This window comes from Papaver somniferum, unplaced genomic scaffold (assembly GCF_003573695.1).
Source record: "Papaver somniferum cultivar HN1 unplaced genomic scaffold, ASM357369v1 unplaced-scaffold_125, whole genome shotgun sequence".
NCBI lineage: Eukaryota > Viridiplantae > Streptophyta > Magnoliopsida > Ranunculales > Papaveraceae > Papaver > Papaver somniferum.
This window is the reverse complement of record NW_020621603.1, coordinates 4,841,311-4,866,235: the sequence shown is the minus strand read 5'-3', so window position 1 is coordinate 4,866,235 and position 24,925 is coordinate 4,841,311. Positions and strand designations below refer to the sequence as shown.

The 24,925-nt window shown below is 36.7% G+C and overlaps 2 protein-coding genes and 1 pseudogene across 3 annotated transcripts; 2 read left to right on the top strand and 1 right to left on the bottom strand.

The window, feature by feature from the left end:
• Positions 1-7,244: 7,244 nt before the first annotated feature.
• On the top strand, positions 7,245-9,570 carry LOC113331447. The gene has a single exon (XM_026578153.1). It carries the CDS (start codon positions 7,408-7,410, stop codon positions 9,442-9,444), a length of 2,037 nt encoding a protein of 678 aa, XP_026433938.1. The 5' UTR covers positions 7,245-7,407; the 3' UTR covers positions 9,445-9,570.
• Positions 9,571-11,011: 1,441 nt separating this feature from the next.
• On the top strand, positions 11,012-13,573 carry LOC113331626. 2 transcript variants are annotated; one of them, XM_026578318.1, is made up of 2 exons: positions 11,012-12,324; positions 13,137-13,573. In XM_026578318.1, the coding sequence occupies exon 1, from the start codon at positions 11,150-11,152 to the stop codon at positions 12,320-12,322; it is 1,173 nt and encodes a 390-aa protein (XP_026434103.1). In that variant the 5' UTR covers positions 11,012-11,149; the 3' UTR covers positions 12,323-12,324; positions 13,137-13,573. The 2 variants fall into 2 exon arrangements, with proteins under 2 accessions (XP_026434103.1, XP_026434104.1); XM_026578319.1 differs by lacking the exon at positions 13,137-13,573 and adding an exon at positions 12,975-13,128.
• Positions 13,574-13,790: 217 nt separating this feature from the next.
• On the bottom strand, positions 13,791-24,434 carry LOC113331598 (annotated as a pseudogene).
• Positions 24,435-24,925: the final 491 nt, after the last annotated feature.

Here is a 24,925-nt window from a genome sequence, read left to right as displayed (position 1 = left end):
TTCGACCGAGCAGTGCTCTAACAATCTCCCCCTTTGTTAATTTTAGTGACAAAACTATCAATACATATGGAATACAAAATAAATAAACTTTTTAGTTCTCAATCCAAATGCTTTATTTCCTTGGTTCTTCAACATTACTCGAAATCTTCGTCACTTCCAAGTACTTCAGTGATTCTGAATGTGTTCAACTCATCATCATAGTTATTGAAGATCCATAGCTATAAAAACTTTGAAAACAATACTATGGTGATATGTATCACTCCCCCTTAGTAAATACTTCATCTCACATGAAAACCACTCCCCCTTACATAATGATCCGTAAACCATGTGTATTTGTAGTGTGAAGTACACATTAATTCTCCCCCTTTTCGTCAATAAAATTGGAAAAGGTACGAAAACTAGTGGGATCCTAATGAAATTTCCATAGAGATACTTCAGGACCAAAAGAGAACATATCAACTTTGTTTCGATGATTTCACATAGTCGAAACTTAGTGTATTCATCAAGGAGTTTATAAAGATACAAGAAAACTCTTACAATATTCCACTTCCGCACTCTCCACAAAGATTTGGCAATTAAGCACAATTCAATAAAGAACTCCCCCCCATAAAATGTCATTCCCGAGAGAACAACAAGAGTGACCTTACTTTTAAAAGAAAAGAAGGATTTCTTTGGACATTAACAAATTACATGAAACATGAATTTGTATCAATAAATCTCAATTAAATTAACCATAATAGAACCCATGATTAATTTAATCGTAAATGCTCAACATAAGTGAACTTAAGGAGCCACACAATACTTTCACATAGAAGTGGATCAGGGAAAGATCAATCCGCGGGATATACAAAGATTCATTCTATTTTTCATCAATATTTGCATGGAGACATGTAATAGACTTAATCTTTGTAAAAAAAGTTCATCATATCTTCCATCAATATTTGCATAATAATTACATAATAAAGACATATGATAAAAGACATATGATAATAGACTTAATCTTTGTAATAGACATATGATATACATAATAGACTTTTGTTGTCAAAAGTTCATTATATCTTTTATCAATAATCACATAAAGACATATGATTGACTTAACTTTTGAGCATATATGGGACAATCATTGTTCACCGACGCAAACACACATATCCCATAACAAGTTGCAATATATAAAACCAAAAAGATTAATAATGCAGAATCATCTTCCAAATAAACTTTAGAATTTAAGTAAATAAATCTAAAAACATTGCAAGATGAAAATCGTTGGAAATATCTATGTGTACTCACAATAATGGTTATTCCAAACCCTAGTTATCCTTCTTAAAACACAAGAATAAATTATCATAAGAAGTTTCCTAGACATTAAGGCCTCTAAAAAATTCTTTATCGTCCCACAACTCCTTGTCGTCAACAGCCATAAGAACATAAGGTTCATGAAGACAGAAATCAATTCCAACAAAACTTCTAGACTGATGTCGAACCAGGGCCTTCTGAATTTCAAGAGTCCTCAAAACAATAGCCTTCATTTGCTGAATCTCCTTTCTTGTTTTCTTTCAACTCTTCAAGAACCCCAGAAATTTTCTGTAGCTTAGAAGGAACAACTCTTGGTTTCCTCGCATTCCTCCTTTTTCTTTTGAAAGTTGAAGGTACAAGAGATTTATCTTTTTCCTTCATGATTGATGGCTTAAAAATCATAATAACATATTTTCCATCAGAAGACATACTGCTTGGATTCTCCATACCAGTATGAGATTGTGAAAGGAATTCACAGATCAGACTCAACGAGCTATCTTGTGATAAAAAGATTTTTTCAGAGAAGGAAAAGGGAATGTAGGGTTACAAAACCTTTATACACTAAAAGGATTCACATACGCATAATTCACAACCCTAAAGAAGGCAGAATTGTCGATTTTAACCCTCTTTTATTGATCAAACAGAGTACAACCCTTTCAATATCAATTAGATATGAAAAGAATGAAGAATTCAAGATCGATGAAAACAAACCCAAAAACAAAAACAAAACAGAAAAAAAAAAAATCCATTTTTTTTTACCCTAAAGCCTGAAATGTGCAATCTCTTGTCTCTTTTGAACCAAGCACATGAGACCAGATACACAACCAAAATATTTAAGTTGTATTGGGGTGAAGAATAATCTGTCCACCATAACCTTCTTGAACGGAATTCTTATAACCCTGTTTCACAGACTGTTTAGACCATACTCTTTTCTCTAGTGGTATAATTTTTTCTTTAAAAATTAACTTCTTCGGGGAAGAGATGAGATTACATACCTCAGAAGATTTTTGAACAAGTTTGAGCTTATTTGCTAATTGATTTGCTCTTCACTGAAGTTTTTTGACATATCTTATCTTATGTTTGTACTTGAAACATTAGGAGAGTTCATGACCCTTGAGAGTACAATACGAACATGTCAATATGGATGACGGTTCAGACGTCATAGCTGTGCAGGATGCTAGACAAACAGTAGAACATGAAAAAGTTGAAATAGAATTTCCAGTAGACAAAGAGAGATCGATTATATCCTCCAAAGTGGTTGAAGTTTCTCCCGGAAGAACATCGATATTGATGTACGTATTGCTACAATTACCAAAATCAACATTTTCACAGAAAAGTGCAACACTTGATTTTTCGTCTTCATCAAAATCATAGTGACCAAACATTTCATCAAGAGTTGCAGCAAGACCTTTAATTCTAGTGTATTTTCTACGTTTCAGACATTCATTTTCAAAATGACCAAAGCCTTTACACTTGAAGCATTATGGCATATCTCGTCATCAGTATCGTCAGTATACCTGTTTTTAGAGGGAACACGATTATGAGGTCTGACTGATGACTTAAGTTTATCTCCAGTGAACCGTTTACTTCTCTTCAAAAGAAGATCTCTAATCTGTCTTGTGATAAAAGAGACTGACTTGTTAAGATCTTCATCTGATGAATCAGTCTCAGAAGGATCATCTTCAGAGATGCCAACACTTTTACTTTTTTCAAGTAATTTAGTGTTCTTTGGTGCTTGAAAGCAATATCCTTTCCATATTTGAATACATGCTCATGATCAAAGATCTTTTAACTTCCCAACGAGAGTATTTCTGGAAAGCGCATCAAGGTTATTTCCTTCAATGATGGCATGTTTCTTAGAATCGTAAATAAATGGCAATGATCTGAGAATTTTCATCACAATGTCCTTTTCAGGAATAGTCTTACCCAACCCAAAAGATGCATTAACAATTTCAGACACTTTGTGATTAAAATCATTAAATGAATCTTCATCTGCCATACGAAGGTTTTCCCAATCAGAATTTAGGTTTTGAAGCCTAGATTCTTTTTCACAGGTATTCCCTTCAAATACGGTTTCTAAGATATCCCACGCATCTTTAGATAGAGTGCACGTAGTCACATGATGCTGAAGATCTGGGGTAATGGCATGAATGATAGCATTTAAACCTTCATAATTTTTCTTTGCAGCAAGTATCTCATTGGGTTCATATCTACCAATATCCTTTGCAACAGAAACACCGTCTGCTATAACAATTGGAGGATCATAACCATTAACAACATAAACCCATGATTGAAAATCATGCGCTTGAATAAATGCACGCATAAAAATTTTCCACCATAAGTAATTTGAGCTATCGAAGACTGGTGGTACGTTTACTGAGATAACACTTCTGTCCATAGAGTCGTATCGCTACCAACACAGACTTATAAGGTTTTAAACGTGTTTGCCTGCTCTGATACCAATTGAAAAAGTGGGGGTCTAACAACCACACCCAATATTTTGCTTAGCAATCTATATGGAATAACTCCAATATACTTTCAAGAGAATCAACTAGACAGTAAGACTCAATCTTAAGAAAAGTATATCAAAGAGTATATCTCTATTTCTCAGTTCAATCTGCAATCAAACAAATAGGAATTTGCGGGCCCGATTGAATATAAGAAATAACTTTGACGTTATCAAAAACCAATATCTAAATGTCAATCAATTTAATCAACAACCAAAGGTTGGATTAACAATTGACTGAACTTACGCACAACCTATGATATTTCAATTATATAAACAAATATAATGCGGAAAAGAAATAACACAGAAACCAGAAGTTTTGTTAACGAGGAAATCGCAAATATAGAAAAACCCCGGGACCTAGTTCATATTTGAACACCACACTGTATTAAGCCGCTCCTTACTTCCCTGAATCCCAACAGGACTCTACGTACTTGATTCCCTTAGATGATCTCACCCACAACTTAGAGTTGCTACGACCCAAAGTCGAAGACTTGATAAACCAATCTGTCTCACACAAAAAAGTCTACTGAATAGATAAATCTGTCTCCCACGGATATACCTATAAGTTTTGTTCCTTATTTTGAAAATCAAGGTGAACAATAACCAATTGATATACCGCACTTATATTCCCGAAGATCAGCCTAGAAATATCAATCACCTCACAATAATCTTAATCGTATAACAAGATATTGTGGAATCACAAACTATGAGACGAAGATGTTTGTGACTACTTTTTCTCTTGCCTATCGGAGATTAAATCTCGAGCAAATCTTAAAGAAGATAATGCCCAATCACGATATAAAACAGCAAGATCACAACACGCAACTACAGAGAAAATAGTTGGGTCTGGCTTCACAATCCCAATGAAGTATTCAAGTCGTTAACCTACAGGGTTTCGTGAAAAACCTAAGGTTACAGGAGAATCGACTCTAGTCGCAACTAGTATCACACATGAGGTGTGGGGATTAGGTTTCCTAGTTGCTAGAGTTGTCCCTTATATAGTCTTCAAATCAGGGTTTGCAATCAATGTTACCTTGGTAATAAAGCATTCAATATTCACCGTTAGATGAAAACCTTATTAGACTCAAGCTAATATCTTTCAACCGTTAGATCAAACTTAGCTTGCTACAAAAAAATGAAAAGTGACTTCATTTAGATATGAGTAACCGTATCTAAACGTGTGCACCTTTGTTGGCTCAACAATAGTAACCGAAGTTAGCCATATGAACACTTTCATATCAACCTTATTCATCTTAACCATAACAAGTTCAAATGACTCAAATGAAACTAGTTCTAGAGTTGTTCAATTGTTAGTATTCTCATAGAAGTATACATGACACAATTGAAGCAAAATCGATTTTGAATCACTCGAATCAATTCATGAACATCATAGCCACGGCTTGCAAAAGAGTGCATTCCTTATTATATAAATATATTAGTTCATGAACAAACCTGATGTTACAACATAATCCACTCAAGTATGCAAACGGGTACGCATACCTAAGTGTCCCGATTAAGTTTGGGTTCGCCAGTACGCGAACGTGTACGCATACCACCAAACTCAGTAAAGTCCCGGAACTTGAACCTCACGCCAGTACGCGTACTGGTATGCGTACTCGGTTCTCGGACCTTGACCAAACCAATCGGTACGCATACCCACATATGCAAGTACGCATACTGTGCTTATATCCAATTATTCTAAACTCTCATTTCAACCATTGAAATACTCTCGGAAGACGACAATAGTTGTCTCACACAAACTATTAGCTTCAAAACAATTTTCAAGTGATCGAATGATCAATAGAAACATTTCGAGTCTACATCAAATGACTGTCTCACACAAATCATGTAAGATGTTACCAGACGATTTTCACATGATCATCTTTTGACTTTCGTCAAGAATATAAGATGAACTTGGTTAAAGCGAAAGATTATCAACACGTATTTCGAGAAATATGTGAGCGAGTTAAACTCAGCTCGAAATATCAGATGTGTATAATCGAAGTCTATATAGCTATCCAACTTTTGTCTCAAATAGGAGATAGAGCAGATAGAATTTTGAGTGATAGATGAGTTCAAGTCTCCACATACCTTTTTGTTGATGAAGTTCCACAAGCTCCCCTTAGTAGTTCTTCGTTTTTGATCGATGAACGCCTTGAAGTCTAAAGCTCAACTACACTTTCTATCCTAATTCGAGACTTAGCTATAAGTAGACTAGAAATCAAGACTTATAGTTTTGGCAACTAAACTTGACAACAAGCCTGAGATAGCAACACTTGCGAGTTCGACCGAGCAGTGCTCTAACAATACTGACTTGACTTGTTTCTACTCCTAACACATCTTTCAAGTCGCTTTTGATTGAAAACATAAATGCGAAGTTATATATTTATGAAACTCTAGTATTAAACTTGGTCATATTATTATAATCAAAGTGTCAAGGAATTATATTGAATTATGAAGTATAACGCTTATCTTTTGAACTTCGTAAATACGACATCAACATAATTCATGTATATAGTTACTTGATTATGTGTGGGATATAAGTGAAATTTCATCCTAAGAAACTATGTATTATTATATTGGCTTAAAGAAGTAGATGAACAAAGTTGTTTCGTAATCGAAAGAGAAATCAATAATTGTGTTGGTCCGGTTTTCATTGAAGAATATTTGGATGACCAATGCAAGGTGACAAGGTAGAACCGGTCTTAACTTACGTTGAGAATCAAGGTAGAACTGGTATAACCTATATTGCGGACAAGGTATAACCGATCCTAACTAGTATTGGAAGACAAGGTAGAACCGGTCATAACCTATATCTAGTGACATGGTATAACCAATCCTAACTAGTATTGGAAGCAGGGTATAACCGGTTATAACCTATATTCGGAGTCATGGTATAACCAATCCTAACTTAGTTTGGGAATCATGGTAGAACTGTCCCAAGACCGAAGTAACTGGGGGTCAAAGAGTTTTATCTAGAAAAAATTGGAGAAAGAAAAGAAGGTCTGAAGAGAAATAGTGGAAAATGTAATTATTTATAGGCGGGATGGAGTCGATCTTTAGCGATATTAATTATCTCCAGCGATATAAACAAAATTACTAGCGATAAAGACTCTATCCCTAAAGCTATAGTTAAAATTGCTCAATAGCATTTCCATTGCTGAACCGGTTTTTCATAGTAGCGCGATTAATTTTCCAGGCCACCTGATAGAGGAAACAAGTTCTTTTATCATTATGCATATGAACCGGCTTAAGTGATTCATTTGGCCAGTTCCATAGTGGGTGCAAAAGAATTGCCACACCCATAGGAACCCCTATAGCACATGCGATGAGATGCATAGCGATGTATGCTTCAAAAAAAAAAAAGATGCATAGCGATGTTGATCGAGTGTTACCGGTTCTTTTCCCTAGGTTAGTACAGTAATAGCCGGTCTCACTTAGGCCGCTTCATCTCGCATCACACTCAGAAGTCAAAAGACTCAGGACTCTCGACTCCACAGTCTCCAATTCAACGTCTTCTTCCATTTGGGGATTTTTTTCCAAACCAGAGAAAATCTTCCCATGTCAAATCCCTAAACCCTAATTCGAAACAATCACTAACAAAAATGCCCTCTACCACCACACCCACCACCGCTGCCACCTTTCTCCTCCTCCTCCACCTCCTCCTACTTATCTCACCTACAATTACATCACTTCCAATTCTAGGTCTAGACTCATTCCATACTCAACAAACTCATCTTGATCCACAAGCAAACAACGATTCCTTCCTGCTACTACCATCACAACTCAAAAAAACACTCTCAACACAATCATTCACTACTATATCATCTCTTATCACTTCACTTCTCTCGTTAGAAATCTCAGTTCCTATCCATCTCAAACTCGTTGGTTCTTTCTCATCTGATTCTGAATCTCTTCTCACCAATTTCATCTCCGCTGCTCATTTCTCTGATCAGTTTCAAATCATTGGATCTGATACTCATGACCATCATCTCTCTATTAAACACTCTCTTCATCTTGATGTTTCTCATTCACCATCTCTTTCTACCCAAATCGCTGAATCCATCAAATCTGAAATCGGTGTGACGACTACGAATTTGAGAACAACGTTGGTCTCAATTCCTTACTCGGTTGTGGATAAAATTGTTAAGAAGGATTTTGAGAAAGAACAACCTGCTCAAGGTGTTTATATTTATTTGTTGAATTTGAATTCGCAGCCGAAACCATATGCGTATAGTTATGGAGCTGGGGAGAGTTCATTGGCTTATACGAAATGTGCTGGGAGTATTTGGACTGGTAAAGAGAGGTATCTTTGGATTGATTTAGCTGCTGGACCTGTTAATTATGGTCCAGCTTTGTCTGGTGATGGAGTTATGCCTAAAGGTGAATTTCATCCTTTGGCGGCTTTACATGGAAGGCCGAAATCGCAGAAAGCATTGCTTTCGGATTTAGCTTCGTTGGTTTGGAGTGCTTATCAGGTACTTTTAGTTCCTTCTTTGAGGGTTTCTGTTCCGCTAATGAATTCGCTTATAGTTGAGTTTATACATGTTCATGAATCTGAAAATAAGGATGTAAATGGTTTAGATTGGAATTCTATTGAGAGAACTTTCATGGATGAAGCAAATGCAGGGGGCTTGTTACTTGGTGGTCAATCATTAAAGTTTAGAACATATGATGTTAGTTTTAAAGATTGTCCTTTATGTACTTATGCTATCGCGGCTTCAACAAATTCTTTTACTTCGAGGTTCTTGTTTGAGAATTATACTTTGATTGCTAGTGAGTATTTGGATTCCAAAAGATTGCATCAAATTCTTTCGGATTCTGTAGATGAATTGAGAAAGGCTGCTGGAATTCCCGAGGAGGATTATAGTAGTCATGTACTTCCAGTTTATGTATTTGATTTGGAGTATAATAGATTGATGATGCTCGATAGGTATCACCAATCGATTGCTTTTAAAGATATGGTAATTGCTGTTAGAACAAAGAACACTCAAACCGTAAGTGATTATAGCTGTAATGGTCGACACGTGATGACACAAACACGCAAGCTTGAGCGACCAATTGTAGGTTCTATCTTACAGAGTATGTGGGGAGTTTCGCCAACCCATTTGAAATGGAGCCCAAGACATAATAACACTTTGGTAGATTATACTTGGAGTATTGGGCAAACTCCATTTGGGCCATTTTCGGAGTCGTCGACTTTATCTTTTGTTCAAAAGGATGCCGCTCGAAGAAATGTTCTTGTTTCAGCTTTGAATGACTCAGTTACTAGTGCAATCAATTTGCTAGAATCAATATCTGCACATGGGGGAGATAGAAAACTTCTTAAACAAGGTCGGCATGTTGAGTTCGTACAGCGATGGAATATGCTAAAGTACAAGTTGGACAAGGTTGTGTCTGCATTGTCTCATATGGATTTCGAGAAGGCTTTGTATTATTACAGGTCTTCTGATCATGATTTATTTGCCATCCACAACCTCGTTTACCATGCCACAGAAGAAATGGAGTCATCTCTTGTTTGTTTCAAGGATCCACCATTTCCGTGGGGTGCTGTATCAATAGCTGGGTCAGTTACATTTGCTTTCATTTATGTCTATGCAAAAAGAGACCAGATCTTTAAAAGCAAGAGAAAGCAGTTTTGATTGTTTTAACAAATTTAGATATTTTCATCCATAGAACATCTTGCTCTGTCCATGTGTTAATGTAGAACATAACCTGCAGGTCTTTCATATACTTTTTGATCTTATGTCATCATATACTTTTTCATATCTTGATCATTGTTTTTGTTTAGACTTATTTTTGATTCATCTCCTTGTGAGTTACTAGCAATGGCGTGATAGGGAAATTTCATGAATTCATATTGGTATTGTCTGACTCTAAGTCATGCAGCAAATGCTTAGCTGCAAACTATTAACCACTATCGTATAGCACCACTCACTGTTATCTAGTCCAGAGGCAAAAAGGTCATTTTTCTGTTGTGCTTGACAAGAAAGCTTAAACCTTGTGTTTGATGTTTGAAGACTGACTGTATCTGAATTTCCTGGATGTTTTGGGGTTTAAAGTTCAAACATGGTACGTTGAGTTCCTTTATTCATAGCATACTCTATAAAGATATCATTTGGATGACAAGTGAGGAAGAAATTACCTGTGCTGAGTGAAGGAAATTACCTGGAACATGAATGACACTGGTAGCTGGGTTGAAGATCGGGAATGCGGGCCTCTGAGTTTTCATTGGTGTTAATTTCTTTGATAGTTTCGCTTGTCAGAGTCCTGCCTGGGTATCCCTCATCTCAGTGCTTATTAGGTGATGCATAGGCCTCTTGTCTAGAAATCTTTGATAGATCGTCACTGAGTTCGATTGTCTTCTATACTTGGATGTGGTTGTGGTAGGCCTTTGCACCTCTAGTTCCACAAATTTACTTATGATTTATTAACATTTGGATGTTTGATTGTTCCTTTACTGCTGTTGGACAATTTGGACGTTTGGTCTCTAGAGAAAACAGGTGAAACTAGTTTGGAGACAATACGCCTTCACTTGTCTGGTTTCAGTATAGGATAGTTGTGACTTCTGGAAAATTCTCTAGGCGGTTTCAGCTCGAATTAGGGTCAGTCTATCGATTGAATGAGTCAAAGATAGATGCTAGCTTTTAGCTGATTAGTTTATGCAGAGTTGTCTGTGCTTTATAAATCTTTCTGTAAAAATCGTTTACAGATTTCAGATGTCACTAGTTTGTACTTTGTAGTTGCACCTACTTTTTAAACTAAGGTTACTAGGGTGGAGCCTTGCTTTTTTGTGCTTCTTCCCTTTTGCAATGCTCTATGATCTATAAATGAGTTTATCTCTCAGAAGTAATAAGGCTTGGCAATTGTTTAGGCTTCATTTTTTAAGATTCACGTATAGAGCAACAATTGGATCTCCCTTTCTAAGACTCCAAGTCTTATGCTGATCTTCACAACCTTCATATCCAACAAAGTAAGGGGTGGGTTCAGAGCTGAATTCCTCACATCTCCAGAAGCAAACTGTGAATCCCAGATGCATTTGCTATTGAGAATACAAGCTCAACCTTGACTGTTCGAGAGTGCCGACTGATTTTGCGCTTACAGGCTTACAGCAAGGGTCTATAGGATTTGGGCCAATGTGTTGGACTACCTTAAAAGGCTCAAATGGAGTCCAGCCTCAACCTTAGTCTCCCGGCTCACACTCTAAAACCCTGAGAAAAAATTCCTCACCGCAGAACCCTAAAATCAAAACTGTATTTCTTTTCCTTCTCAACTCCAGCCTCTACTCTCTCCATCTTCAACAAGTTTTGAGAGAAAATCATTCGCGTCTTCATTTCATCCACCGAGATGTCGTTACTAGACCTCATCAAAGAAGCCGCCGCCGCTGCTGATTCTGAAACTTCAGTCGAATCAAAATACCCAATAGTTTTAAATGCAATTCCGATTCTCAGCGATTTGAAAGCTGCAAAAGATGACACAGACGATATTAAACTTATCAAACGTGTTGAAGGATGGAAGGTTTCAGAAACCGATACAGAAATCATTGAATCAGGTAACAAGTTCACCAAAAGATTGAAAAAGAAGCTGAAAAATCGTAAATCCTTTAATACAGATGAGTTTCTTGAGATTTTGCATTCTTTCTTGAAGAAAATCGTGGATCTAGTTAATCTATCTGATGATGATCTTTCGAGTTCTGTTTGTTTAATGCTAGAAAAATCAGGTGTTTTTATTGGTAAAAATCTTTTGAGTTTGATACTGGAAGCTTCTTTAAAGCTGGAGGTATGGGACGTATTGAAAACCCTAATTATTCAAGGAGTAACATGTGTGGATTTGGTTGAGATTTTGGTGAGGAAACAAAGATCTGATTTGCTTTGTTTATGTGTTAAACATGTTTCGGATATTCAGTCTGATGATTTTGTGAGTATTTTCAAATACTTTCTTACTCTGCCTAAAGTTTCGAAAAAGAATATGGTTGGTGTAAAGGAAGATTGGGAAAACCAGGCTAGTTTAGCTATAGAGAGTTGTAGTAGTAGAAAGAATGACAAGTCTTTGTTGGCGAAGGAAGCTTCGCTATTACTTTGGGTAGCTTATGATGGGTTTACACCAGCTGAGCTTTGTTTGCATTATTTATTTGCAAGTTCAAATCTTGATTCATTGACATTGTCATATGTTTTATCAAGATTGAATGGGACTGAGATGTTGAGTTTGATTAAGTATTTGGGGAAATGGTTGAAGAAATATGAGAAGTTTCCTCAAGCAAATCCGTGTCCGAAAGCGGGTAAGAAATTGGGACTGAAAGCTTGTGATTGGGTTCCTTCACTTAAATCAATTGTGAAGTATCTTGGATTGGTTTTGGATGAACATTTTTCTAAATTGGTATTGTATACTGAGTTTCAAGAGGAGTTGAGATTGATTAATGGAGTTGTTCAATCTTTAGCATCGGAAGCTAGATTATGTTGCTCAGTTGCTGATGTAGTCGAGAACTTGAAGCTGGAAACTCAGAGTCAAAGGGATGCTTGAAGGTTAGATTTTATATCTATTTTTTTTTCGTTTTTTTTTTTTTGTAACTATGCACTCTATAGTACTCTAAGTTTTAAATCTTGAATACTCTTTTGTTTTTTCATGGAGTCTTTGTTATTTCATTCTTGAAATATAATCGTGAATCATTTGATAGGATAAACTTTTTGGCATTCATTTGTACTCTTAGCTAAGTTCTATGTGGAATCAAGAGTTTTGAATGTGATTAGCCTATATAGAGAAATAAGGATAGAAGGAGGATTATCCCACTCCACTCTCTGCAGTTGTGTGCTCAAAGCAGTGTGATCTAAGATGGCCTCGGTAGGCCAAAATATGCCTCATGACTACAAAACATCCAAACTTGGCACCGACTTAATATCTGCTCAGTGATCTGTATGTTGGCCTATCACCTAAAAATCTTCCAGTTAAGCATAAATCATCATTGTGGTGTGATCCAAAATCTAGAAATTCATTGCTCGTATTTCATTTTGGTAGAGTGAAAACTTGGTTATGTAATATCGGCTTTTGTATTTCATTTCTGAAACTCGTGACCCAGAATCTTGAAATCCATTGCTCGATTCTTGTATTTCATTTTGGTAGAGTGAAAACTTGGTTATGTAATATCAACTCTTGTATTTCATTTCTGAAACTCCAGCATATAACATATGAATCTGGTTTAAAGTTGTGGAGATTCTAATGCGAAACTACATAGATGTCAATGAAATGGTGATACTAGTTCTTCTACAGTTGATGGGTATGATATTGACAAAGAAAAATAGGCGTGGTTTTGATAGTTCAGAGCTACTTGTACTAGCAGGAGGGAATGCAAGCCATGGTGGTGGTGCAGTGGAAAAGGCACCAGTGTTCCCTACAAGGTACAGTTCTTCATTGGTCAGCTGTATAAAAAGAGAATTTAAACGGAAGAGTTGTGGTGAGTTGGTGGATTAACCAATACAGGTTGTTGCTTCTGCAAGCAACAGTCAACAAGAATCAGTAGACTATGTACTCCTCCACTGCAGCTACACACAGAAAATTTGGGAGTTAGGACTACCTCATTGGCAGCTACAAGGTGCACTGGAACTGTCCAGCTACTGCGCGAGATCAGCTAGAACTTAGAAGCTTGGGACAATCCCAAAGGAAGGCATACTGGCAGACAAATTTGGCCAACTTTTCTGTTGGACAATCTAGAGAGTCAGGAACTAAAGGGTAATGGCTTTGAACTAGTGACACGTTTGGAGGACATACTAGCTGAGACTACTTGTAAAAAGAAAAAACCTCTTGTATTCTCTAATTTTGCGTGTCGGATACAAATTTAACATTTTTTCTCAAAAAATCTAACTTCCTTTTTCTCAAATAAACAACCAAACAAATCAATCCATGCGCTGTTAGATTACAAATGTCAATGTGGCGAGGCATACAAAATTGGAACTTGGACAACTGCAATGGAGTGTAATAAAGCTCTTCCCAAAAGTAAATTTGAGTAGAGAACTGCCAGCTTGTCCAGCACTAGGGCTGAGCCTATCCATCTCAAATCTTTCCTCCTATCAGTCAGAATGATGCTGAGTTGAGATACCACTACTACTTGCTCCACTCCAAATCAGCTGTCTCAGCTCCAGAACGCATGTTGGTGTTGTTGACACGGCATGTTGGTGTTGTTGACACGGCTGGTATCACTAGGCTTCACGGAGTTCACGAAAGTGTGCCAACCTAGAAGGTATGGCAAGATATACTGCAAAAAAATCAAACAAATATGTTAGAAACAAATTTCTGTATAACCATTGCTAATTTATAAAAAAATCTGAAAGTGGTCTTGTCATTTTTTTTTCTAGCTTTGCGGAAACAAAACAATTAGGGGATGAATCGTACACTGAAGGCTGAATTTAGAACAGTTAGTTCTGCCTTGGTAACAGGAATGTAAATGTTTTCATCCACATTCAAGAGCTTGTTTTGAACATCTGCGATGGAAAGAAAAGCAGGGTTCAGATCAACAAAAATTGTATCTCAGATAAATTGCATTTTAATTGCTACCCATTTTTTTTCTCTTAAAGCTACAACTGTAATGATCTTAAAAGATCTCTAAAACCAGAGACTGGCAGGCCCAATTTTCCAGCTAGTACAGCTTTCAAGTCAATTACTTGAAGTGGTGGTCTCAGTTTTGTCACACTAAACTATAAACTCATGAATATCAAAACACAGGTTACGATGAATTTTGAAAGTGTTACTTGTTGGAGAGCTACATAAGTTAATAAAAGATGTAAGAGTGACAGGTGACTATTTGGTTCAGGAGGGTGAAGGTCAAAGCAGTGCGGCACTGCAGACTCCCAAAGCGCCTTGGGATAACTAATTCATTGTTCCCAAATTCAAATAAGTGACTAAACGTCAACAAAAAAACAAATGACGACTCAGAAGTAGGTGGGTTTCGGGCGCAGTCAAACAAAGCGCAGGCCAGTAAATTTGAGGTTTTGGTGCCCTTTAGAGCCTAAGAAGAGCCTACGCCAGTTACCCATCATATACTCCATCAGCCAAACATAGGTCAAGTGCGAAACATCCAACACCCATTAAGTGCAGTCAAAAGACATGGTAAACGAGATATTACTTAGATTAAAGAAATGTCCAGATCCATCAGGAAGGGGCTCCACTTTCAAAACCTTTCTGACCTTGCCTTCCTCACTGCAGAATTCACATGTATCAGTTCCACTTTGAGACACTTCAAAGTTACACATACTTCTCATCTAAATCATTTGTGGAACAAAAAAAATACATAAAATTAGATGGATGAAGTACACATGCACCAGAAAAGCATTGCATTCATAACCTAAGATCATTGGTTCACTGCCAGATGACTTGCTATATGGTTGTCTCATGAATGGCATATAAACCCAAAACAAGATAAGCAATATGAGCCAAATTGTCAGTTTGATTAATTTAGAAGGAACTGCATAGCATGGTGCAACAAAAATGAAGGAGATGAATCCATGATAGTTACAGTGATAAGATTTAAGAGTCACTAGTCTCTGCTAGACAATTATGATAAAAATCCAGCATGTAGCATCTCAAAGTGTGCGTTCTCTTTATTTTCTTTGCCAATATATCGTTCTTCCCTCAAGTTATATTACTTCCACCGGGTATTCCCTGTAACCTAATTAGCAATGTCGAGAACAAGAATTGGAGTAATTCTTTGATAGAAACTTGTTCATGCCATTATGGTGCGTCAGAAAGACAAATTTTATATGCAAGAAGGACCCGACAAAAGTGAGACTGTTACAGAGACACACGTTTTTTTTTTAATTTTTGTTAATGATAAATAAAAGCTCCAATTTTCTCACTTTCTCTTCATTTTATTATAGTTAATACTAGTAAGAAACTTCAAAAGTGCTTGAACTCAAAGGACCAATATGACTTGACCACAACAAAACCGTTTTCACTAGTCAGCAAGCAGCCTTTCAATTTAACAACAAGTGTAGCTTGTTTACTGGAAGCAGGAAAACAATAATTAATATGAAAGGAAGAGTTCTAACACACCTTTTTCCCTTAAATGGATCATGGAAGAATTCACATGAATCCTTTAAACCAAGGTTCATCAGAGCTGCAATCTCAGTCACTGACAGAGAGAATACCTAAACAAAAAGCCAACAAGAAATATTTCCTTTATATTAGTTAACAAGACATGCTGATTCTTTAAGCATGGAACACCAAAATCAAAGAAGAGAAACCGATGCCTTTAAAAAGTTGCAATGACTGGCAACAACTGCGGAAATCATTAAGTCCACGTTATAAATATGGTAGAAATGAGTCGCACGAAACACTGCAGCAACCTGGATAAACACGTATCTTTTGGAACAACGAGAAATATGCACAGCGGTGAAACTGGGGCATTCCAGTGCTTGGGGAAAAAAACAGAATGGTTCTTGACTCTTAAAATCATCTCATATACACGAAGGCTGAAGACTAAAAACCGATAACCTTCACCGACCTAACACCACTCCCAATTCCCAAATATAAACCAGAGATCAGTTGAAGTCTAGAATGGAAATAAAAATATCATACCCTTGTTCTGGATAATGGATATAGGCAAGTGTCATGAGTATACACAAATTTCACTATGAAGGTAGCTTGGGATTTTAATCATCTGGGTTCATTGTAATAAAAGTTACAGAATGCGTTGACGTCTTTATTTTCGAACACGCTGATGGTTTTCCAAAAGTTATTGTAGTGATAGTGGTAAAAAGATTCGTTTCAGACTTGTGAAGGAAATGTAATTTTTAGATTTAAAAAAAAAATATATATATATACAAAAAATATTAACAATGGGCGAGAGGTACTGCGACTAAGGATTTGGCCGAATTCACTACACAGGGTTCATTCATATATTCTTTGACAATTTAAAACTCAATAAAATTAACATGGACTCTGATTTTGCCAAGATAGATTCTCAAAACATCGATTGTAAGTCCTAAGCATGATGTATCAAAACACCTAAGCTAAGCATACATCATCAAATTAAATAACAACCAATTAATTCAAATAATATTTCAATTTTAAATTAATGCAAAAGTCATAAAAAAAGAATAAAATAAATTTACCCGTGTATGAAATTCACCCTCCTCCGTCGTCCCAGTGTTGGGTTTAGCTCATCATGATAAAAACACGCTCAAAATATTTATTTATTGCTCAAATGGTGTTTACAATGAAGAGAAGAAGAGAAAATGGTGTAAACAGCTAATGTGCGACCCACAAGAAGCGTCACAAAAGAACGATAAAAGAGAAGTGCTATTGTCGCTGTGGTTCTAAGACCCACACCTACGACCCACGCCTGTGAGTCTGTTTCACTGTTGATAAACGACTGTCCCTGTTCTTCGTGTTCTTGGTGTTCTTCATCATCAGCAGGAGCAGAAACAGAGTTTCATCAACTCTTGATTTCTCGCTCCTGAGCTCTCCTCAGCCCCCCAGACTCTCGACACCCCTTCTAGGACACCCAGGGAACCTATTTATACCCAACAACGACAAGAAATCACGCTCATTAACTCTCCATGATCCTCCATTACTCGGTGTTAAAAGAAAATATTGTCCGAATATTTTCTTCCCTGAAATGATTCTCCACGCGTAAAAAGCTTCTGATACTCCCTTATTTAGCTTCTACACGCATCTTCAATGACTAAGTGTCATCCAAACACGAGCAGCACACATCAAACTTGCTGAAAATCCGTGAATATCATTTTCAAACCCGTGTTGCTCTGATTTCTTCCACGTGATTATCCAACCAAATTCAGTCGAAACAATCACCCATACCAGCTCTGTTATGATATATTACATCTTTCCACAAAGTTTCAGCGATTGAATCGCACAAAATCACGTCCAAATGCAATCGAGAAAGTCTGCCAGTGAAGAGCAAATATTTTCCCGCCAAAATATTTTTTTGAATTTGTGAAGAAGGTCACCCCTTATCCAGTAGTCGCCCCCTTATCCGTTGCTGGAGTCCGAATAACACATGTCCCTTGGGGTGCCTTTAGTAATTTTTCTGGGGTGTTTCCAACACTTTTTCTGGGTTCCTCCGGTGCATTTCTGGGGTGTCTTTAGTACTATATCCTAGGATGTAAAACACCACTTTTCGAGCCAATTTCGCCGCAAGAGCTTATTTTTCCAAAAACATCTACAAAAAAATATAAAATAACACAATAAGTATTTAATCGAGTCTAACAATACAGAACATTGAGAACAAAATAGACACATAAATGCGTCTATCAAATACCCCCAAACTTATTATTTGCTAGTCCTCGAGAAAAATTTATTTTTGAAAAGTGACCGAGTTAATCTCGGGTGGGTTTATCAGAGGTGTACCCACAAAAAATCCATTTACTCCAAAACCTAGCTATCTACGCAAAACCTTGGAAGGCACTAAAGAATCTCATAGGTTGGCATACAAACATTGACTATAGGAGGAAGTAACCTGATGCGAAATTCCAAAATTCATATATAAGTGACAGAGCTCTACTCAGATAATTTCACTATGGACATCATAACCGGAGTCAAAACTAATCACATAGATAGATAATGAGATGGATATAGAATTATATAGATGGTTTTGATGTTTACTAGGTGACCGGTGTTTCCCATATCTGTCTGAAGGCCACTACTAGGATGAACCTATCCTAATGGACTAAGATATCGGTCTGACTAATATCAACACACTGGCATATACAAGGGAACCAGTGATTGACTACATAGAACAATTTATTTATTTATTTTTATTTTTTTGATTAACGGCATGAATAGATCTTTTGGATCCAAGCGCATGCTTCTTGTCAGCAGATTACATGATAATTCCCACGGGTCCTGCATTCCACGCTTGCTTAGGCGACGGAGACAGGGAGAACACACACATATTGCTATCCAAGTGTTAATGTTTATTCCGATTGGTATGGTATTCTTCTTTTTTTTTTTTTTTTTTTTTTTTTTTTTTTTTTTGTATCTCAATCACTCTATTCCATCCTAGCAGTGGTAACAACTTGAATCGTGGGTCCCACCTACTCTCTTAGAGAAACATAGTTTAAAAACAAAACAAAATAAGAATAGAAGTGAAAAGGACTCAACGAGATATGGTGAAACTATCATGTTATTACTAACACCTGAGATCTGTGCTTTTATGAATAGACTCTTTCGATGTTTCCATCTAATCAGATTGGTTCCTCAACTCCTATAACCAAGATGTTCCCATCCACTTAGATTGGTTAGTGCCAACCTTAATAAGCATAAATTTCTAGGCTCTGGAGTTTATTTATTTATTCTGCAACTGAAAAGTTTCTCCCATACCCCCAAACTTAAATCTAACATTGTCCTCAATGTTCTAAAGATAAAATTAAAAGCATGAACAAGGAGAGAAATTGTTACTATTTGAAGCAAAAGAGTTAAGGAAAGATATTACCGTGTTGCATGAGATTGGGTTACCTCCCAAGAAGCGCTAAGTTTAAAGTCTTCAGCCAGACATCGGAAGGAATTAGTCATCTCATAGAATCAAAAAGTAACAGTCGAAATAATTGTGGGTCTTCAAAACCAAAAAGAGCTGACCAAAGGAAACTACAATAACCCAAGAAAGTGAACAAGGATAGCATGCCCTTATCTAGTTTCCTGATTAAGATATTTATATCTAATTGTGGTTCAGGTTCAGGTGTTCTATGAAAGGGTCTAAATAAAATATTTTCATTGGTTGCGTTTCTTCATAGGTGGGATCTGAATCATTAGGTCCTAGAGTCTGGAAAAACTCAAATAAGAACTTGGAAGCACAAAACAATAACCTAAATAATTGAGAATCCTCTAAGTCAATCAGGTTTGACTTACATAACTGACCACAATGAGAGTAGTGGTCATTCTTAAGAAAATGTGTCTATTCTATCAACCTAAAGTACTTAGGCTTAGTCTCAGAACTTAATAAGTGACACATTTGAAATTTATACGTTCCCACAATTGGAAGCAAACTATTTGGTGGGAAAACAAATTCAATCTTGGTATTATTTCCTGGGCAAACCACATCAACCATAGGATGGGTTTCTAATGACTGAACTTCTTCCTGGACATCATTAGGTTCGGGAAAACGAGTATGAAGGTAATCTTGTAAAATGGTCGAGGCAGAGATATTAAGTCCAAAATGAGGGATCTTTGTAAGAGCTAAAGGTATGGCACAAGGAGAATGATTATCACTCCCAAACTTAGATTTTTGGGTATCTCTAGATAGACTAGCTACAATTTCCTTAATTTCTAGATCATTGGAATCCTGAAAATAGTCAATTTCTCCTTCGAGGTTATACTCAAGCGACGCATCCTTACTCATATTTAATAGCTCTACGAGTTCATTTTCTTCGTCTAAGACTATTGTTTCTAAGTCGCTAGACTCTAAAACAGCATTTTCGGAATAAACCCGTTCCTCTAAAGCATTATCGGCTTCGTAATCAAAAGGAAAAACTACATCGTCTAAAACGGTGGTATCCCTAATCAAATCCTCGTCCTTTTGAATAGGTGAATAATCATAAAAATTATTTGGATTTGAACTAGAATCATTATAAAGCTCAATTGGATTAATAGATTCCTGATCACTATGCCTACACATTTCAGATTCTTCTTTACTACTATCCTCATAATAATAGTACGAAGATGATTGAACCTTATCAAATAAGTAGTGTCTTTTATTCTAACCTCGTCCTCTAAATTAGGAAAATATTCACTATTGATATCAAGGGTAGAATTAGAAACACTATTTTGGAAATTTAGATCATTTCGAGCAGCATTAGCTAACTGTTCATTTTCTGCCTCTAGACGTGCCTGAATTTCACTGAGCATAACACTTATACGTTCACTAATCTCGTTTATCATCTCAGAATACCGTGTGCACCCTTATTTTAAACTATTCATTGCAACTAAACGTTTATACGTCCTTTTAATACGTTGTTGGGTCTCTTCTAGAGAAGGAACAGGTTCAGAAATATCATAATCAGGACTAGTTTTTAAGTAATTTTCTAAAAACGCGTAACTAGTACTATAATGTTCCTGATTTTATTGCTCGTAAGACCAATTCGCGTGTGGATAGTAATTGGGCTCACTATGGTATGAACCATAACCTTGAAAAGGATGGCGTTCCCAACCACTATTCCCAACATGGTCATAGAAAGGATGATGTCCATATTCAAATTCAGGTCGATAATCATTGTATTGGCTTCTATCATACCAGTTCGACATTCTTAATTGCAAGGGAATTCTACACAATCACAAAGAAGGCTGACTCGACCAAATCAAACCTATAAAATCTAGCAAACAACAAGCATGATGGCTCCACTTAGATTTTTTCTAGACCAGCTTCTAATCCTTCGAAAGGGAATTCGTTACAATTTAAGCAAACCCCTCTGGAATCAATCCGAGTCAAAGTAAGTTGAATTGAGGCGAGGGAAGCTCAGTGGAGCTTTGATACCCAAGGCCTCACCGCTATCACAAGGCGGCGCAGTCACGCGTTCAACTCACAGAAACCATCATGAACTTCGAAGTATGCTAAAAAGAGTAACCAATATTTTTCGAAAGATTTTCCTACCAAGCTCGTTACCCTATCGGTCTCGTTCTAACCAAATTTTAAGCTTGGGTTCGCGTTAGGTTTCGTTTTCCTAAGGCGGGCAAGAAGGGAACGGTGATGAAATCTGAACCCTTATCTTATATGGCAAGTTCTTGACCTTTACTAGGAAATTAAAGCAGCCGGTTCAGTCCTCAGCATATAATCACCTTAAGGCAGACAGTAAACCCGCTGACAGGAGATTCGCGGGTGTTTAGAAGTTTACCTCCCGTACCAGACGGGCGAAGAACCGTTGTAGTCGACTCGGTCCACTGACTCCGGTGTCAGTGTGTGAACCCGAGGGGCCGAGACGATATTGTAATCGTCGTCCTTCCCTGCAAACAATTTATATTTAATTTTTTTTATATAACCCTTCCGTAGGGTTTAAAATTAAAATAAATTGTCCAAAATCCAGTCCAATGAAAAGAAATACAAAAAATAATAATAATGATTACAAAAATAAAATAAAATGGAAAGTCTCTTAAAAAAAAAAAAAATCTCTCTTTTTTTTTCCTCTCTTTTTTCTTTATTTTTTTGCTTTGTCTTTTTTCCTTCTCTTTTAGCTTTAAGCTTTGATTCCAAGGTCTTTAGTATCCAACTTCAAACCTGTAATACAAAGGCACAACCAAAGAGACGTAAAAATAACAAATAGAATAATAAAAAATAATAAAAACCTAAAAGTTCTACCTAAGCAAAAATCCGCGTCGGCGGCGCCAAAATTTGATGGTTTTCCAAAAGTTATTGTAGTGATAGTGGTAAAAAGATTCGTTTCAGACTTGTGAAGGAAATGTAATTTTTAGATTTAAAAAAATATATATATATATATACAAAAAATATTAACAATGGGCGAGAGGTACTGGGACTAAGGATTTTGCCGAATTCACTACACAGGGTTCATTCATATATTCTTTGACAATTTAAAACTCAATAAAATTAACATGAACTCTGATTTTGCCAAGATAGATTCTCAAAACATCGACTGTAAGTCCTATGCATGGTGTATCAAAACACCTAAGCTAAGCATACATCATCAAATTAAATAACAACTAATTAATTCAAATCATATTTCAATTTTAAATTAATGCAAAAGTCATAAAAAAAGAATATAAATTTACCCGTGTATGAAATTCACCCTCCTCCGTCGTCCCACTGTTGGGTTTAGCTCATCATGATAAAAACACGCTCAAAATATTTATTTATTGCTCAAATGGTGTTTACAATGAAGAGAAGAAGAGAAAATGGTGTAAACAGCTAATGTGCGACCCACAAGAAGCGTCACAAAAGAACGATAAAAGAGAAGTGCTATTGTCGATGTGGTTCTAAGACCCACACCTACGACCCACGCCTGTGAGTCTGTTTCACTGTTGATAAACGACTGTCCCTGCGAGTCTGTTCTTCGTGTTTTTGGTGTTATTCATCATCAGCAGGAGCAGAAACAGAGTTTCATCAACTCTTGATTTCTCGCTCCTGAGCTCTCCTCAGCCCCCCAGACTCTCGACACCCCTTCTAGGACACCCAGGGAACCTATTTATACCCAACATCGACAAGAAATCACGCTCATTAACTCTCCATGACCCTCCATTACTCGGTGTTAAAAGAAAATATTTTCCGAATATTTTCTTCCCTGAAATGATTCTCCACGCGTAAACAGCTTCTGATACTCCCTTATTTAGCTTCTACACGCATCTTCAATGACTAAGTGTCATCCAAACACGAGCAGCACAAATCAAACTTGCTGAAAATCCGTGAATATCATTTTCAAACCCGTGTTGCCCTGATTTCTTCCACGTGATTATCCAGCCAAATTCAGTCGAAACAATCACCCATACCAGCTCTGTTATGATATATTACATCTTTCCACAAAGTTTCAGCGATTGAATCGCACAAAATCACGTCCAAATGCCATCGAGAAAATCTGCCAGTGAAGAGCAAATATTTTCCCGCCAAAATATTTTTTTTGAATTTGTGAAGAAGGTCACCCCTTATCCAGTGGTCGCCCCCTTATCCGTTGCTGGAGTCCGAATAACACATGTCCCTTGGGGTGCCTTTAGTAATTTTTCTGGGGTGTTTCCAACACTTTTTCTGGGTTCCTCCGGTGCATTTCTGGGGTGTCTTTAGTACTATATCCTAGGGTGTAAAACACCACTTTTCGAGCCAATTTCGCCGCAAGAGCTTATTTTTCCAAAAACATCTACAAAAAAATATAAAATAACACAATAAGTATTTAATCGAGTCTAACAATACAAAACATTGAGAACAAAATAGACACATAAATGCGTCTATCACACGGCCTAATGTAAATATAACAAATTCACCAAGAAGAAACTTAAAAAAATAAAAATGATGAGGGAGGACAACACCAACCTGCTTCCTATTTCCAATCATATTGCCTGACCCCAACACCAGGAGCAAACTGAAGTAGAACAAACCCCTCTTTCGATAGCTTATAAGCGCCTGACTGCAATCACAAAACAACAAATGATAAGACCTCAAAAAGATCGAACTTTCACACCTAAATTTCACAATCATGTAATTTAAAGAGAAGAAAATGTAAATGCACACCTCTAAAGGAAGAAATTCTGGTGATATGGGTTCCATGGTAAGAGCTGCTTTCCCTTTATAGATAAAATGACCAACAAAAACCCTTGTTGCAGCTGCAAGAATCCAAAAACCCTAAACCCAGTTAAATAAAACCCATAAAAAGCACCCAAAAAAATTCAGTAAAAACATTAAAAAAATGACAATGAAAAAAAGTCCCAAACCTCCTAAAGCTTGTGAACTAAATGTTTCTTCAGAAGGTTTTGTGTATCTCTGTTGTTGTTTCTGAAAATACTCTAAATTTCTACATTTGATGGTAAATTTGTTTTTGCTATTGGATTGAGAGGGTTTTACACAGATTCTAGTCAAACTATAAGATGATGATGATGATGATGATGAAGGGTTTATAGAGGAAGAATTAAAGTTGTTTTTGAGTGAAGTAATTTTAGGGTGTTGCAAAGTTAAACTAGAAGTTGGTACATATTCCATTTTTGTTTTCTACTTTTCTTCTTATTTCTTTGGTGAGATAAGATACTATGACAGCGGAGAGAAAAGTGACCTCTGGATAAAATATGAGGGTAAATATAAGCGGCAGTCCAGGGGTGCCCACTCGTAGGCTTGAGTGTAGTGGAGAGATTTTTGGTAATGAAATTATGAAAGTGAAATACAGCAGTGGCGCTAAAGCCTCTGGAAATCCTAATCCTCTTTCACCGTGCTCGAAAGCAGGTAAGGAAAGCAGGTAAGGTGAGCGGGGATTTCAAAATAGGCGAAGTTTGGATCAGTGCCAGAAAAACTGAAAAAGCGATCAAAGGAATCTCGCTTTTAAAAATTCAGCGAGGCAACCATCCTCTCTTTTACTGAGCGAGGTGCAGGACATCGCTCATTTTTTGAGCGAGTCTCAGTTCCTCGCTAAAAGTAAATACTTATTTGACCTTTTTATTCCTACATCCCCATTACACCCTACCATACAATTGACACTC

Coding starts and splice junctions, on each gene's coding strand:
- LOC113331447 (XM_026578153.1), top strand. CDS start 7,408: ATGCCCTCTACCACCACACCCACCACCGCTGCCACCTTTCTCCTCCTC.
- LOC113331626 (XM_026578318.1), top strand. CDS start 11,150: ATGTCGTTACTAGACCTCATCAAAGAAGCCGCCGCCGCTGCTGATTCT.